This window comes from Xyrauchen texanus, chromosome 43, assembly GCF_025860055.1.
Source record: "Xyrauchen texanus isolate HMW12.3.18 chromosome 43, RBS_HiC_50CHRs, whole genome shotgun sequence".
In the NCBI taxonomy this organism is placed as follows: Eukaryota; Metazoa; Chordata; class Actinopteri; order Cypriniformes; family Catostomidae; genus Xyrauchen; species Xyrauchen texanus.
In genome coordinates this window covers 15,883,995-15,900,818 of record NC_068318.1, presented here as the reverse complement: position 1 = coordinate 15,900,818, position 16,824 = coordinate 15,883,995, and the positions used below count along the sequence as shown (strand labels likewise).

Here is a 16,824-nt window from a genome sequence, read left to right as displayed (position 1 = left end):
TCTTTTTGTTTATGAAATGTAGGTAACACAATTTTAGGCTCAAATGTATCTTATTGCTGTCACTGAGAAACAATTGAGATACAAAATAGGTCTCATTTGTTATTATTTATCTTTCACGTTTTTTAGATTCAAATGAAAACCTGATTAATTAGACTAATTGTATATACAAACAATTTCTTGACATTATTATAATCAGAAATCTATATGCCTATAGATTATGTGATTGCTATGTGAATTGGCCAGTTTAATTGTATTCATTTATGTATTAATGCATAGATTAATTTAGGAGATATTAATTCAAGAGCACAGTTTATTTGAATTTATGATTTTTTGTGGAGATATTTTGCATGCTCAGCTCATGTTTCTTAAAAGACTCTGTATTATAGCGATATTAATGATACCTGTAGGGTAAAAATGGTCAGTGAAGAACATGATCAGTGTGTGTGTGTGTACTGTATGTGTGCATGTGTCATGGCCAGGTCATCAATCAGATGCTTCATTGATTTAATATTGATCAGTGTGGGCCATAATTCAACAGCTCTATCACACTCAGCCTTATCATCAGACTCACAGTGGCCCGCATCAGAAACCTTTGCCTTTGTATTCATGGAAAAGGGCTGACCTTACATATTTGTGCCAATTAAGAAGGGCATGAGAAGGAAATAGACATAGGAGTGTTTGCACACACACACACACACACACACACACACACACACACACAGTCTCACTTTCTCCCTTAATGTCTCTCCATTTCTTGTTCTTTATCACTCATTCACCCCGTGGAAGAATCCTGATCCAATTTGACCCGATCAAGGGCTGCTGGCATGGCAAAAATAGCAGCATTTGTTTGAGGTTTGTTCTTGCATCAAAAGTAGTCGACACCATAGTTCTTTTGCAGTGTCGACTGACTGGTTATTTATTTATTTATTTATGTTCACAGCACTAGTAACCAAATCTACATTTATATAACGTTGCTAAGCTTCAAATTACTATTGAACAGCTACCCTCCTTTTGTTTAGCAGTGCACCTTATTGATTTTATTAAAGGGATTTTTATTTGGAGCACAGCCTTAAATGAAGAGAAGAGCGTGAGGTACTTTGCATGAATGAAATGCTGCATAATTTTTTGTCTTGAATGAAATGCTGCATAATTTTTTGGCTTTGCACAAGAATCAACACATAATGACGTCTGGTTAAACAGTGGTAAGAAGAAAAAAACAGACCAATAGCAATTTAGTATGCAAATAAATGCATAAAAGAAGACCAATAGTAATTTCATTTCTAAACATAACGGCAATGGGATTGCTGTCAATGTGACTGTGAATGGTGCGGCATAAAGTCACCCAAAAGCAATTTGAAAGACTGGCAGAGAGCATGCCAAGTTGCATGAAAGCTGTGACTGAAAATCAGGGTTATTCCACCAAATATTTATTTCTGAACACTTCCTAAGTTAAAATATTAGTATTGTGTTGTTTAAAAAGGATTATGAAATTGTTTTCTTTGCATTACTCGAGGTCTGAAAACACTGCATTTTTTATTTTGACCAATTGTCATTTTCTATAAATAAGAGAAAGGTTGTCAATACTTAAATAAAACAAACATTTTCATTTTACTCGAACACATACCTATAAATAGTAAATCCAGAGAAACTGATAATTTTGGAGTGGTCATACATACTCTTTAACCTGTAAAACCATTTCGCTAGCTAATTACCCTTTGACATCAACACCATAGATGTACTACAGTATATAGAACCGCTAGAACACAAGTTCTGAGACAAAATGTTCATGCACTAGTTTCTCTGGCATAAGGTCAATACACAACAGTTGTTAAATCTGATTGGACGAGACATGTCTCAGAACATCAGCATGTGGATGCTTCACTGTTTGTATCTCTTCTCTTGTTTTTGTACCATTCTAAACTATTGTGTAAGAGCAACTACGTTGTGTAAAAGAGCTAAGGTATGTGTGTCTCTTCATTTTTCCCTGTGACATTAAAGGTTTTATCCAAGAGATGGCAACAAAAGACAATTTTTTTGTGTTATAAGCCAGTTTAGTTTGACGTGCATTGAGTCAGCACACGTCAGTCAGCGAGCGGTTTCTCTTAATCCATCAGCAATGTCTCTCATTTCATGAACGATCAGACTACTATAACACTTCTACAGCTGGGAAATTCAGTTAAACTAACAGCTTTAAGACATATCACAGCTAGAGACACAACATACAGAGTAATCAAAAACATACTCAAGGCGCTTACCTTTTACCGAAGATTCCACATTGTGAGGAGATAGTAATATTCAAGGTGGAGGAGAGAATGGTTTCTATAATGAATTACTCTTGCGCACGGGCTACTGTGAAATACTCAGGGAGGAACCCTGCTCAGACAGCTGTTTTTACACAGAGAAAATAGGATGTATTTGACTAGAATTCCCATAATCTTCACCAAGCTGACTAACACTACACTACTGCTTGGGCCTGGATTGGGCCAACAGGTGCAGGTAGTCACACAAGCTCAATCTCTCTCTCTCTCTCTCTCTCTCCTTTCAAACACACACACATCGTTTCTGCAATGGCTTGTAAGAAACCACCCAAACCTTCATTACTGGTTCTAAATCGACATTTTCAAATTAGTAATGGAGGCTTGTACGCATCTTTTGAAGTAGCAACAGTAGATGTTGATCCGTGGCTTAGGAAAGTAGTTCCTTGCAAAAAGGCGTTTCGGACAGTCCGTAGTTTTTCTTCATGTTTTTATTTACTTGCTCTTTGAACTGTTGTATTAAAGCAATGTCACAGTCGCAGTTGTGCTGTATGGACCTAAATCAACACAGCTGTGATTACCTGTGGCACTCGGCCTGTGGCCTCGCGTCTGCACCCGAACCACAGCCGTGCTGATTTAGGGCCATACAGCACTCTTGCTAGTGTGATATTTCTTTAATGTATACAGTATATATAAAGTATAAAAAGTAAAAAAACTAAAATGTTATGTTTGAGGAACATCAATACCATGCTGCCTTTCAAGCACTGCAATAAGAATTCAAAATATATTCTAAACAAACATGTCTGTGTGTTCTACATGGCGAGTATGACTCCTTAACAAATGTCTTTCGTTAAACTCTGAACATAGCGTTCACATTTACAATCAGCTATCAATCTTTTGGAATGACTAAACTCACAGTGGCTGATTTGTTCAGTTAGTCCAATTTCAAACTTATAGACAGACGGAGCACCTTTATGTTCTAATATAGGAAGTAATTAGTGGTGCAATTGATGCTTGTCAGTTGAAGCCTCTCTGATTAGCTTCAATAACTTGTGTAAGTGAGAAGCAGACTGAGAGAGAGATAGAGAGCTAGAGAGATAAGATAATTACAGTCTGTTCTAATCCTTTGGCTGTAAACTAAACTCGCATCTTCTCCACTAACATGTCCTAAAGTCCCACACTAAATATTCACCAAATGCTAAACTGAAGGAGCCAATTCCAGATCCATTAAATCCCTCACAAACCTGTGAATGAGTCACAGCACAGTCACTGTTTAGGAATCCCCATCAGTTGGTGTGCTTGTGGATGATTCTCTGACAAGGCTCACCAGCAACGCAGCAGGGCTAGTCATACATAAACACTGGATGCAATGAGAACGTGTACACGTAATAGGGCTGGGTGATATGGCAAAAATATTATCACAATATTCTTTTTCATATCATTCGATATCGATATTTATCACGATATTCAATCACATTTGCACAAAGCAAATTTTTTTACATTTCCAAATAAAGAAGAGAAAACAAAATCCTAAACAGTCCAAACAGTCTTTACAAAACTGCGTTGGGGGCTCAGACACAGTCAATGCAGTGATGTCTGAGGGATCTTCTATGAAAATATTACAATATTTTATAGAGTTTAGCAATTGAGTACAGTTGGATATGAATGTTATAAGATGATCTGTTCATTTTGAATCATAATGACATATTGAATGTATATATATATATATATATATATATATATATATATATATATATATATATATATATATTTACATAAAATTTATTTTCATATTTATTTACATACAGATATCAAAGTATGGGGGCATATAAGCCCTTGTGACTGAGGAAAGATACTATATCGGGGTTCAGGGGTATCTCCAGAGAGAAACTTTTGAAAATGTAAAAGTCTGAATTTCTATTTTCATTCAAGTGTCTAATCAAGTGATTAATAAAAATACATTTAGAAAGAAAAAACTTTATGGTTTAAAGGCACTCTGGAAACACACACCTCATGTTTACTCACATGTGGGGAAATGAGGAAGCGGGTGCGGTCCGGGCATCAGTGAAGCGTGTTTTGGTGCTAGAGAAAAATATTCAAAAATACAGTGCAGAAAGATCAGATATGATGTAACCGGCACTGTTGCTCACTAGAGACGATGAGAGGGCATAACCATCGTCTTGATGTCTTGCAGTCAAGATGGAATCAATCTGGGGTCCGGAACGTGGTGACCTGTGAAGCGGGGCCGTACAGACTGAGGCTGCGTTTCCACTGACGTGGAAGAAATCTGCACAAAGCCACTCCCAACTCTAGAGAACCGCTTGCCCTGCGCTGCAGTCAATTTTGCAATCCACCTTGCGAGCTTGACGCTCTGCTTCCATAGGAAGGAATTAAAAGCGCTCGCTCACATTCGCTCACTATACACCAGTGGAAACTTGTGATTAGAAAGCCAAACTCCTAGCGTTTTTAGCAACATGCATGTCTAGATGTAGAACACAGGCTAAATTACTCAAAAGCTTATCGTCGATATCATGGAGTTTTTTTATCGCGATAAATATTGATATCGCGTTATCGCCCAAACCTAGTCCATAACACTGTCAGACATATTACTCAGTGCCATGGAGACAATGTTTCTCTGGATTGTGGTGAGCAAATAGGGTTTGTATGTGAATTTTGTGTCCTATCTTTACATTACAAAGTTGGCACTGGCCAAGTATTTGCACCTGAAGTGGTCATTATACCATAAATGTATTTACACAGGAATCACAGTCATGGAAAACAATGGGCAAAAACAGTGTGAGTTGCAGAGGCAGTATTTTAAGACAGCATAGGAACGCTCCTAATACGAAATTCTAAGACAGCATGTATCCTTTAGTGGTGACAATCACAAAATGCATTGCATTAAGTGAAAAATAAATCAGAGAAAAAAATGAGAATTTATAAATTTACTAGTAAATGTTATAAATTGACTATTTATTTTAGCACTGACAAGTATTTAAAAAAAAGCCCAATCTAACTTAAATGGACTACTTAATATTAATTGCTATTTAATATTTGTGTGTATTAAGTATTGTTATGTTTATTATCCATTGCAAAGTCAGGGAGTAAACACCTCAAGTGTTGATTCTCAAATCTAGCCAACAGAAAACAAGACATGCACTGGTTGTCATGACAACAGCAAAGTTTAAAGTGGTTCTGATATGGCATTTCATTCGGATACTAAGATACTCTGATACTGTACTGTATATATATATATATATATATATATATATATATATATATATATATATATACAAAGATTTTTATTATTAAGTTAGTAGTGTTGCTACTTTTAGTTACTTTAATTATTAAACTACTTTTTAGTTTAGTTATTGCTAGGAGGGAAAGTTAAAAAAGAAGACATTTCACTGCATGTATAATATTACACACAAACAAAACACATTCAGATTCTGTTTGTGTGTATATACAATTCATCTTCTTAATTACAAAAAAATATTTTCCCTTTTTCTGGATGTCCCAGATTTGCTCATTAATTCTTAATGGGGGAAAAAATTATTTGTGTTCAAAGAATATTGTATGATTCTTTGCGACCTATGTGCAGATGGACCTTTGGATGTTTTTTAAGTTTAATATGTGCAGAGTGGATTTTAATTTAAATGTACTTCAAAAGTGACTTTTTTTAGCTGTTGCTCAATAAGTAAAAAAAGATACACATCCCACTAAGGAGGAGGTACACATGAATTGAATCATCCAAATCCACTGTATAGCATTTGCTGAATATGTATCTACAAATTATGGAAGATATATGAAGTGGTGGTGGCGTAGTGGTCTAAAGCACATAACTGTTAATCAGAAGGTTGCTGGTTCAATCCCCACAGCCATCACCATTGTGTCCTTGAGCAAGGCACTTAACTCCAGTTTGCTCTGGAGGGGATTGTTCCTGTAATAAGTGCACTGTAAGTTGCTTTGGATAAAAGCGTCTGCCAAATGCATAAATGTAAATACATTTATGATTTTGCTATAAGGGACAAACAGACATATTAAAAGACTCAGCGTACACAGAGAAGCTATAAAGCAAAAGTGCTGTTAGTATTAGACCTCCTGTGTATACTGTATGGTTTCATCATAAAAGAGCTTTCATCTCTGGTAGAAATATACTCACACACATGGCCTGCCACATTCCCCCGACTATGACAACCCATTCTGAGAGCTGGCACAGTAAGACATTACCCAGCGGTCTCTGCACATCCCATTTACAAACCGCAGTGAGGCCCATTTATCAGAGACTTTAGCACATGCTAATATTGTTACCCATGCCGTTTTCATAACAATCACAGACTAGAGTATGTTAAATATCTCGTACATTCACAGGAGTTCTTACTGTTTTAGCTCATGAAAAAAACTGTTTTGTATGCACTAAATGCATACAATATAAGTCAACCCTGCATGTGATCTGGAGCAACAGATTAGCTCATTGTGTAGAGAAAAAAAAAAGAAGGAAAAGCATTGCTGGTCACCAGCCAGACCTTCTTTGTCAACCAGCTACAAACCATGTTTATCCATGTTGGTCTAAGCTGGTTATTTCTCCAGGGTTCTCCAGGGTGAGTGAGAATGAATATGAATAAACATAACGGCACCAAAATTGAATGTATGTTTCTATTTGTGTGTAAAACTTACCATCTTCTGTGGGAACGTAGATGTTGAGGTAAAGACAGTCTTCACTCTGGTTCTGTACATATGCTGCGGCTGCATCCAGATTGTCGGTGAACCATACAGGAAGCATGATCTCTGGCAGCACACCGTGGATATTTTGGGGGCAAACCGGTGCAAACTGTGTTGCATTACGGATCTCCTGCCAGGAGCCTGGTGCCTCCGGGGGCTGGAATCGTCTCTCGCCCACTGGAGGGGTGGCATAGGGAACGCCCAAGTACTGCTCAACTGGACCCAGAATCTCGTTGTTTAACTCCTTGCGAACGCCCCGGAGCTTCCCATAGCCTGTAGTGACCATAGGGTGTTTGACTGCGTTGAGGTCTGCCCGTTGGCATGACGAGAGCGCCAGGCGCAGCGCCAAGCCTAGCAGCGACACCAGACAAGTGTCAGATATGCGGCGCGGGCAGGAGCAGGGCGATTCCCGCCGTGATCGTGCCAGGCCCACTGATGACATGCTTCGGCTGGGGTGAGTGCTGCCCCAGCGATGGGTGACAGAAAAGAAATAGATGAGGGGTAAAAGAGTGTCTAGGCCGCCCAGATGTGCCGGAGTTGGGGTATAGTGAGGAAATGTGAGGGATTTGCAGAAGAAATGACGTGTTGTTCCTCACTTATCGTTGTGGGCCTTCATACTGATGTTTTGGCAACATGCATTCTATTGCGATCTGTACATAAGTTCCCTGCAGAGAGAGAGAGAGAGAGAGAGAGAGAGAGAGATAGAGAGACAGATATCATTAACTGCTGACAGTAAAACATGCACAGCAACTCTACTAAACACAATACAAGGTAATTACAGTATTGCCTCAGGTTTAAAAATAATTTCACTCACAAACATGTGAAACATGAATCTAATTAAATAGCATTTTTTCATTCTCTTAATGTTTGTTTAATATCTTTGGTGAAAATATGTACTTCCTCTATCCCTGAGGTCTTGAGGTATTCTCTAAGGCACATAATTACAGATGCATATCTGGACCATGGGTTGTTCTCTCCAGCACCCGGTTACATCGTAGAGAGGTGTGTCACAGCAACAAGTGTTCACGCTTGAGCACCGGGAGGTGTGAAACACTGAGTGTGCTGCTTCATTGACTCCCTCAGAGGAGATGACAGCCCCAATTGTGTTCATTTTAAGTTCCCCCCGACATGCTGTTTCTCTAGATTCTTGGTTCCTGCCTCTCCTCTGTTCCACTTGACTAGCTGTGCTAGTTTTAATCTCGCTAGAGTAGATGCGGGCATCTGGGCGTAATAACTGTCTGCTGCTGACAGTAGACTATGACACAGTCACCCCCCATCCCCTCTTCACTGAGCTAAAGACACACAGCTACAGGCGGGATTTAACCACATGACATAATGATCTACGAGAAAACATTGAAGTCAAGGACTAGTGTTTACCGCCATTTTGACGCAAAGAGATGTTATGAATGGGGAATGGCTGTACAGAGGCAGGCAGATGTATAATTTCATTATTTAATTCCACATTCAGGCCGAAAGAGGAATCAGTGATTCAGGAATGATGAACTCTTACAGGATTGGTCCCGGGAGCTACTGACAGAATAACAAATAAATGCAAATCTACAGTGAACAGCATGTATATGTGCTTAAATATGAATGCGTGCTAGAGTCATTGTAATGAATTGTATGTAAAATCACAGTCTAATGATAGACACTCCGAGCAGTATGCAACTGCAGTGAAATGCAGGCAAATTACTTCACAATGAAAGAGATTGTGAGTAGGTCCATGCAGAACCTGCACACTTGTTTGTGTGTGTGTGAGAGACATATGCAGAATTCTGTGGCATGAATTAAAATATGATAAAATGTATTACAAAAATTTATAGTTCTGACTCTAAATTCTGATTGGACGAGTCGTCTTCAAAAGCATTTTAAAATAACTATAATTCCAAACCCATAAGAGCACAATCTAACCACATTTTTCTTGGTCAACCACTAGGTGCTGCCATGATGATTCTAATTGCCGCTGGTCTCCATAAAAGCAATGTAAAAACTATTAAACGAGCATTCCAGTGAACAAAAGCATAAGCTTTAGTTGGAGTAAAAAGTTTTTGCAGTTGTTGACGGTCATAACTTGTAGTTAATGATATCAATAGCCACGTTTCCGTGTGTGCCAGGGCAAGTTGTGTTCTTACTGTCACTTCTGGGGCTTAATCGTGCATTCTCTGGGCTTCTTCGGGACAATGGCCTTTGGCCCGCCAATTACCCTTGGGCTAAAGAAGTCCACCTGGGGATTGAGGGGAATTCCATTGCCAGATGCTTTGCAAATGACATTGAAAAAACAAAACTGCAATGCTTCTGTTAGCATAACAAGTGTTTGACTGTCACCAGAGACGTCTCTTAGCAATCCGACTGATAACCAATGCTGTTACGCTAACATCTGTGCTACATGTGCATGATCATTTAATGAGAGTTTAATTTACCATGTTTTGTACAACTGTCTTTGCAAACGTTTGTTAAACAAGCTTTATCTTGTAATGTAGGAACTTTGACTGATTGATAGATATAATTTAATAAAAGTGAATGTTTATCGCTAACTTTGTAAATCTCAGGGTGCCAAACCTGCAACTCAGCGGAAAAAATTGCGAACACAATTCAAATCCGCTAAGATGCACAATGGACAATGCGGTGCCCAAAGGAAGAACTTTCCGTGGTTCGAGATCATAGACGTGTGCTAGGACATCGTCCCGCTGTCATTGGGGAGACCACTTGGGACACCATGGCAGCTAAAGTTGATGAGTTGTCAATGGTTTCTTATCTTGCTAGCTAACTAACATTTACATAAAATATAAACTTGATATTCTAGATAACTAGATAACATGCATATTTTGTTTGGCTTGTGACATGGGCGGGGTGTGTGACATTTGCACTGGGAAGGCATATTAAGGGTGGGATTTAAAACAATGCTGCAGGGCTTTTGGCCCGATGGTGGGAATCCAGAGCGATTTTGGTCTCGTGGCTCAAGGTCCGAGGCTATTGGGCCTGGCTGACCAGTTTATGGCCCTGGCTCGCAATCTCCTGATAGTGGAAAATCTAATGTAACTAACCTCAGGCCATAGTAATTTACCCACTACTTAAACTTTGATGGTTCAGGCACTGTCAAAAGACATTCATTGCTACTCTGTAATGTATTGGCACTATGGAGCCACACTTTTCTTTTTGGCAACTTTTGCAAATATAATACACTAAACATCACATTATCACACAAAACTATGGCACAACACAAAGTGAAGTACCTATAACCCCCTTACCTGTAAAATCACTGTAACACACAGTGGCTTATTGCTTTAATCAGAGCAGAAAATGCTACACTCTTATTGGAAGCTGAAAACATTCTCAGATATTAGCCAAAATTTGGTTTAATAAATGAACACGCAATAGGTGTTAAGTGTAAAGAACTTTATGAAGGATGGATGGGTGTTTAAATTCTGCCAAAAATATTTGGAATTCTGCAGGCACATGTTGTACAAGGGTAAGAACATGATAACTTCAAGTTTTTCAAAGAGATTGTCAGATGGAGTTTTAAGGACAGAAAATAAAGGTTTGACTGCCAACAGACACAAGCCATGAAAACTTTGAAAAGATGTAGGCAGACTTCTCAAGAACAGAATGCCAATGTGTGTGGGAGTTTGAGTGTTGTGAGAGTAGTCTGGACACTATGAGGGCTGTAGAACTACTTTAAAGTGACAATTGTGGTCCCAGCAGCAATGCTCAGGATCTACATTGACAAAATCAAGAATGAAGCCATCCCCACCTCACAAGCCCTGAACAAATTACTGTGTTCTGCTGATCAAAGCCTGGAGACTTTATAGAGAGTGAATGTATGCTAAAGTAAATGTGTGCACAGCTACAAAGAACACACAGGCAAACTGAACAGCTGAGGATATGCAATGTACATTTGCACAGTCAAAAAAGAAATAATCTCAGTAAAACACCTGGGTGGTGTTTCCCAAAAGTATCATTAGCGTAAGTAGATTGTAGAATACAAGAATGGTCTCTACAATCAGCATAAGCTTGCGATACTTTTGGGAAATGCAGTCCTCCTGGTCAGCATCTTCAAAGGAGATGAAAGAATCTGCAAAGAAATCAAGAGTCGAGAGCAAAGACAGATTCATCTAGCATCTGCTGTTCCTCAAGCACACTGCATCACCATGGTAACAAAGCACAGCTAATCAGCATACCAGCACCAGACCTGGACACAAACACATCTGGAGAAGAAAATCACCAACTGCAGAAGAACATGACTGAGGAAAAGGTACAGAAACAAGAAAAATCTGAGAGTTGCTACAACACTGATGTACAGTATACACCAAGAAAGAGACAGTGAAAAAGTGTGCTTCATTGCCACAACTCTAGTGTTGGTAATAAAGAACAAGTTCTTATTCAGAACCAGTATTTTTTTTGGAAAAGTAATTGAACCAAATGGGTTTCTTTGAAAAAGGATTTAATTAATGGTTCTTAAATGTGTGCATTCATTGCCGATGTGGACGGAACAATGCACAAAATTACTGACAGTGTTTCCTGCATCAATTCAACAGCAGCGTTGCACCACAAAAGTACTTAAAAGGGCTTTTCACACTGTGCTAAAAGGGATAGTTTACTCAAAAATGTTAATTCTCAACATTTACTCATTTACGTATTACTTTCTTTCTTCTGCTAAATACAAATTACGATTTTTATAATTTTTTGAAGATTTTTTCACAGCTCTGTAGGTCCTTACAATGCAAGTGAATGGGTGCCAAAATCTTAAACTCTAAAAAGCAGATAGAGCGATCATAAAATTAATCCATCTGACTCCAGTGGATTAATTAATATCTTCTGAAGTGATATATATATATATATATATATATATATATATATATATATATATATATATATATATATGATATAATACATAGGACATTTCAAAGTACGTTATCGGTGCTGTACTCCAGCAGGAAGGGAAGCCTATCAGTTACGCATCCAGATCCCTCACTGAGTTATGTTCAAATTGAAAAGGAACTGTACGCAATCCTGTTAGGGTGTAAACGCTTCCACCAATTTGTCTATCGCTGCTGAGTTGATAATGAAAAAGTCACTTGCCTCAGCCCCTCCTGGGCTAAAACATATGATATTACAGCTTCAAAGATATGACACACATGTTATCCATCAGCCTGGCAAAGAAATTCCAGTTGCAAAAGCCCTCCCCAGGAAACCCCTTGCTCATCATGACAACAACCCGAGTGAAGGCATGGATATGCAGGTGCACATGATCTACCAAAACTTATCTGTGAGTGATGCAAAGCTTCAAGATGTCTGCAAATATAACAAAACATAACAAAAGAACGGCATCATGTTTATCATTCCTACTTCACTCAGGACACGCATACACTTGGGACACATGGGTGTGGAAAAATGCAAACAAAGAGCACGCAACATCCTATTCTGGCCAGGAATGTGTAAGGAGATAATCTGTAAATGTTCTGCTTGCCTGGAAAGTCATCCCTCCAACACAAAAGAGCCGATGATCTCCCACAAAATCCCTGATCATCCTTGGCAAGTCATAGCAAAAGACCTTATTATTTAATTATTTATTTTTATGCACAATTTACAATCATATTTAATAAAACTACTACACTATGATGACTCTAATACTTTATAGATATTACAGTTTAATTTTCTGTTAATGCATGATTTTCTGTAAAGCTGCTTTGAAACTACGTGTGTTGTGAAAAGCACTATACAAATAAAAATGACATGACTTGTTCATGAGGAAAACTAAAAATTCATCGTCACTGTTGACTACTGAAGGAGATATTTTGAACTCGAAATGCTACACAAAACCACATCATCTACTGTAATACACAAACAGAAAACAGCATTTGTAAGAAACGGTATCACTGAGCAGGTCATATCAGATAATGGCCCCGAATACATTTGTCATGAGTTTGAAATCTTTGCAGAGACATGAACCTTCATCCACATGACCACAAGCCCATATCACCCTCAGAGAAACGGCATTGCTGAATAACAAAGATCCTTACCTCCGTCTACTCGAATATCACAACACACCAGCCGACGACTTCAAATCTCCTGCACATCTGTTGATGAGCCGCAAACTTCAGTCCGTCCTCCCAGACACCAGTCAGCAGCTGCAGCCACAAGTTGTCAGCCACAAAGAGCTGCATGCAAATGCACGAAACAGCAAAAGCATCAAAAAGTTACTATGATTGTGTGGCAGGGCGGAGGGCGGGGCCGGGTCATGATTTTCCACACCCGGTCCCTTATCAGGCTAATCAAGCCTCCTAGAGGGAAAAAGTCAGACTGTGGAGGATGGTGCATTACACTGGTGCCGAAATCCGGGAAGGAGGGACACGCCGACCGCGAGGGGAGAAGGGGCTCATAACCGACTGCCTGGAGCGGTCAGGGCTGCTGCCAGGGGCGGAGGAGTCCCCTACCAGCAGCTGAAACGCGGTGGAATCTGAGACCGCCGACCGCGAGCGGGGAGGGGCTCGGTGCCGACCGCCTGGAGCGGGAGAACCGCTGCCAGGGGTGGGGGAGACCCATTCTGTTCCCCAAGAACGCAGTGGGGCGTTCCGTCTGCCAGGGGCTGGAGGACTGCCGCCTATCTGCCCAGAGAGGCATGGCTGTCGTCCGTTAGAGGGTGGAGGAGTGGCCAAGGAAAAGCTATGGCGTATCGGAGGATTGGGGAGTAATTATTTATTTATTTTTCATCTCTCTCTCCTCTCTCTCCCTCTCACTGCCACTCCGCGTTGGCCTTTTCCCTCTCGTTTAAATTTTACAGTGTTTTTTGGGGGGGTACTACACTGTTACAGGAAGTACCCCCCCATTTTTCATATTTCTGTTTCCCTCCACTTGTCCCCTCCCTCATCCAGGTAGACAGGGATGACCTGCCGACAGACGGGGCGAAAGGCACGCCCCTACCCAGGAAAAGAGGGGGGGGGTATACGTCATGCCGGGGGTTCCCCTGCCTGAGAGAACGAGGGAGGAATGTGGCAGGGCGGAAGGCGGGGCCGTGTCATGCTTCTACACACCTGGTCCCTTATCAGGCTAATCAAGCCTCCGTGAGGGATAAAGGCTGACTGCAGAGGATGGTGCGGGAGAGAGAGATTGTTTACGGACATGTCTGTCATGTGTGTGTGTTTGTCTTTTGTTTAAGTTGATCATTAAAATATTATTTATGTCGTCAAGCCGGTTCACACCTCCTCCTTTCAATTGAACTGCTTTACAGATTGCTCTGCAAGGCTTCTGTTACAGCTACACACAGGTGAAACTGTCCGCATACAGGAACACGAACAATGGAAACCAGCCATTGTGATCACACCAGCTCATACAACCCAGGTCATATCATGTTCACACTGCAGATGACATGAGTTTTGCTGCAACCGCTGACATTTGTTGAACACCAAGTAACCGCATGATGCTAGAGACATCACTAAGACTGGAAACACATATAACCCCAATGGACCACACTTTTCCCCTTTGCCAACAAACAACAGTAAGACCCACAATGATGCTGGGACTGTTCAGGGACTGTACCATACAAGGTCAGGACATAGAGTCATACCAAGAGTCTGCCTTGATTTGTGACACACTGGATTGCACTTCCCAAGTTGCATGTTCTGCTTGATGTAAAAAATAAATAATTATGAAACATGCGAAGGACTCAACAGCGTGGTGGCGATCGTTGATGACATCCTTCTCTAAAAACCCACAAGAGAGGAGCATGATGCAAACCTTCGTGCAATGCTCCAGAGGTCAAAAGAAACAGGTGTCTGCCTCAACCCCGACAAAAATATAGTTGCAGCAACCCAGGTTCGCAACATCGTCACATCCTTAGCAGCAGAAGGGGTCAGGCCGGACCCAAAGAAAATAACCACCATTGCACAGATGGAACCACCAGGAAACATCGCTTTATGGCAGTGTGCCAAAAATGTTGATCAGTTCTCATATACCTGTGATAAAGTAAACATGCACATCTGAATGCACCTCAGCTTTCCACCTCCTTGATTTATTTTACATACACATCTATGCAAACATGAATACCCAGGATTCATTATTAACCCATGGTAAAGTATGAACAGTGTAAAACAATAAACAAGATAACCCAGGATGTAATTACCCAAATTTAGGAATAACCCTGAGTTAACAATTTTAAGTGTGAAAAGTCCCAAAAAATTATATTGGTATTGTTAATGAATTGGATTCGTTAAGTGGAATAGGAGTCAGAACCAGAATTGTTAAATTCCTTCTGACTCCCTCATATAAACCAAAATTCTAAATTCACAAACAAACGTTCCCAATAATACCTCTGATGGTAAGACAAACAATTTAAATCCAGCAGACACATTCAAGTCTTATATTGTCATATTTAATATCAAAGACATCTAAGACTTGTTATGCAGGATTGCAGCTCAACACACATAAAGACAAATTAAAGCAAGGCCTAACAGATGTGATTAAATGCAGAAATAAAAGCATTTGAAATCAAGAACCCCAAATTCACATTCCTATTCAACTTCCATTTTCAACTCTATCACAAGGTGGATCATAAGCTCCACTGTCTGTAATCCTTTTGGTATAGCTGCTGCATCACATCATTTCTAATTTGCATAAATTTTAACTCTGCTCCACTTTGTCGCAATAACAGTGTCATGTCACTTCAAATTGCTTGAAAAGAAATGACTTCCTGTCACTTTTCATTAATTTCGTTATTGGCATCACTTGCACAACTTTTTCATGCGAAGAGCAGAATTGAACCCAAAACGCAAGTACAATTCTATCTATGCAACCTCAATTTTGTTCAATGTGCGTTGCATTCTCAACTTACCTGAATAATAACACAACTTATTTTATGGCACAAACTTTTTGAAGGTAACTTAATCACCCTCTTGAATACTGAGGTTCCCTATCTGTCACTCACACGACGTTGTGTCAATGTAGTGACACTAGGGGTCGCTCTTGGGAGCCCCAAACACCTCTGATATTTGAGACAAGGACAATGGGAATTGGTGAGTGGAATTTGCATGCCAATCCCCCGGACACATGGGTATAAAAGGAGCTGGCTTGCAACCACTCATTCAGATTTTTTCTTCAGAGCCCAGCGATGCTCTGTGTTGAGTTCCACTGCCGATCCATTCGCCTCATAGAACGAAGTGTGTATGCTGTTTGATATACGCCGCATTCTCGGCTTTCTCCTTCTCTGCACAATTGATGCAGAGGCTGCGGCACACTCACACCCATGCTAAGGCAGTTGTGATGAGTCACGAGGATGGTCTCCCTCCTCCCATCGCTGACCGGTCCTATGGTAGGTATGCGGAGCAAGGTATGTGCTTCAAGGTTCCCCTCAGCACAGCCACGAGCTTGGGACACAAGGCTCCTCGACGTGGCGTCTCCTGCTCCGCCCCACCATCAGGTACAACACGATTGTTCCCTTAGTGCCCCTCGCACGGAGCTTGGAGGCGTGGCTAGCGCTCGCCAACCCATCGCGATGGCTGGCCAGGACCATCCGACTTGGCTATGTGATTCGGTTCAACAGGCACCCGCCCGGTTTCAGCTTCACTCGGCGAAAGGGCTGCCTTGAATGCAGAGATCGCGACCCTTCTGCAGAAGGACGCGATAGAGCCTGTCCCTTGAAGTGCAGTTTGTTGGTGTTCTTCCTTTCCCGGAGGGGAAAGTGCCTTTCCCCTCCGGGAGGGGAAGATGTGCAATGTTCTTGGGGCATTGGGGGCGGCTACGTGCAGACTAAGTGCACTTGCAATTACGCACAGAGCGGCTTACTTGCACCTGCATTGGCAGTCCATGTGACACAGTTCAGCTAGTTGTGGCATTTCTAATAGGGACCCTTAGT

The 16,824-nt window shown here is 40.6% G+C and overlaps 1 protein-coding gene across 3 annotated transcripts in view; it reads right to left on the bottom strand.

Moving 5' to 3' along the window:
* The window catches only part of LOC127635630 (neuroligin-2-like), a 121,742-nt gene that overhangs the window by 58,186 nt on the left and 46,732 nt on the right, over window positions 1-16,824 (bottom strand). For all 3 annotated transcript variants that reach the window (XM_052115786.1, XM_052115787.1, XM_052115788.1), the window contains exon 2: window positions 6,933-7,642. In XM_052115786.1, coding sequence (XP_051971746.1) covers window positions 6,933-7,419 — 487 coding nt within the window. In that variant the 5' untranslated portion in view covers window positions 7,420-7,642. The remainder of the gene's footprint in view (window positions 1-6,932; window positions 7,643-16,824) is intronic.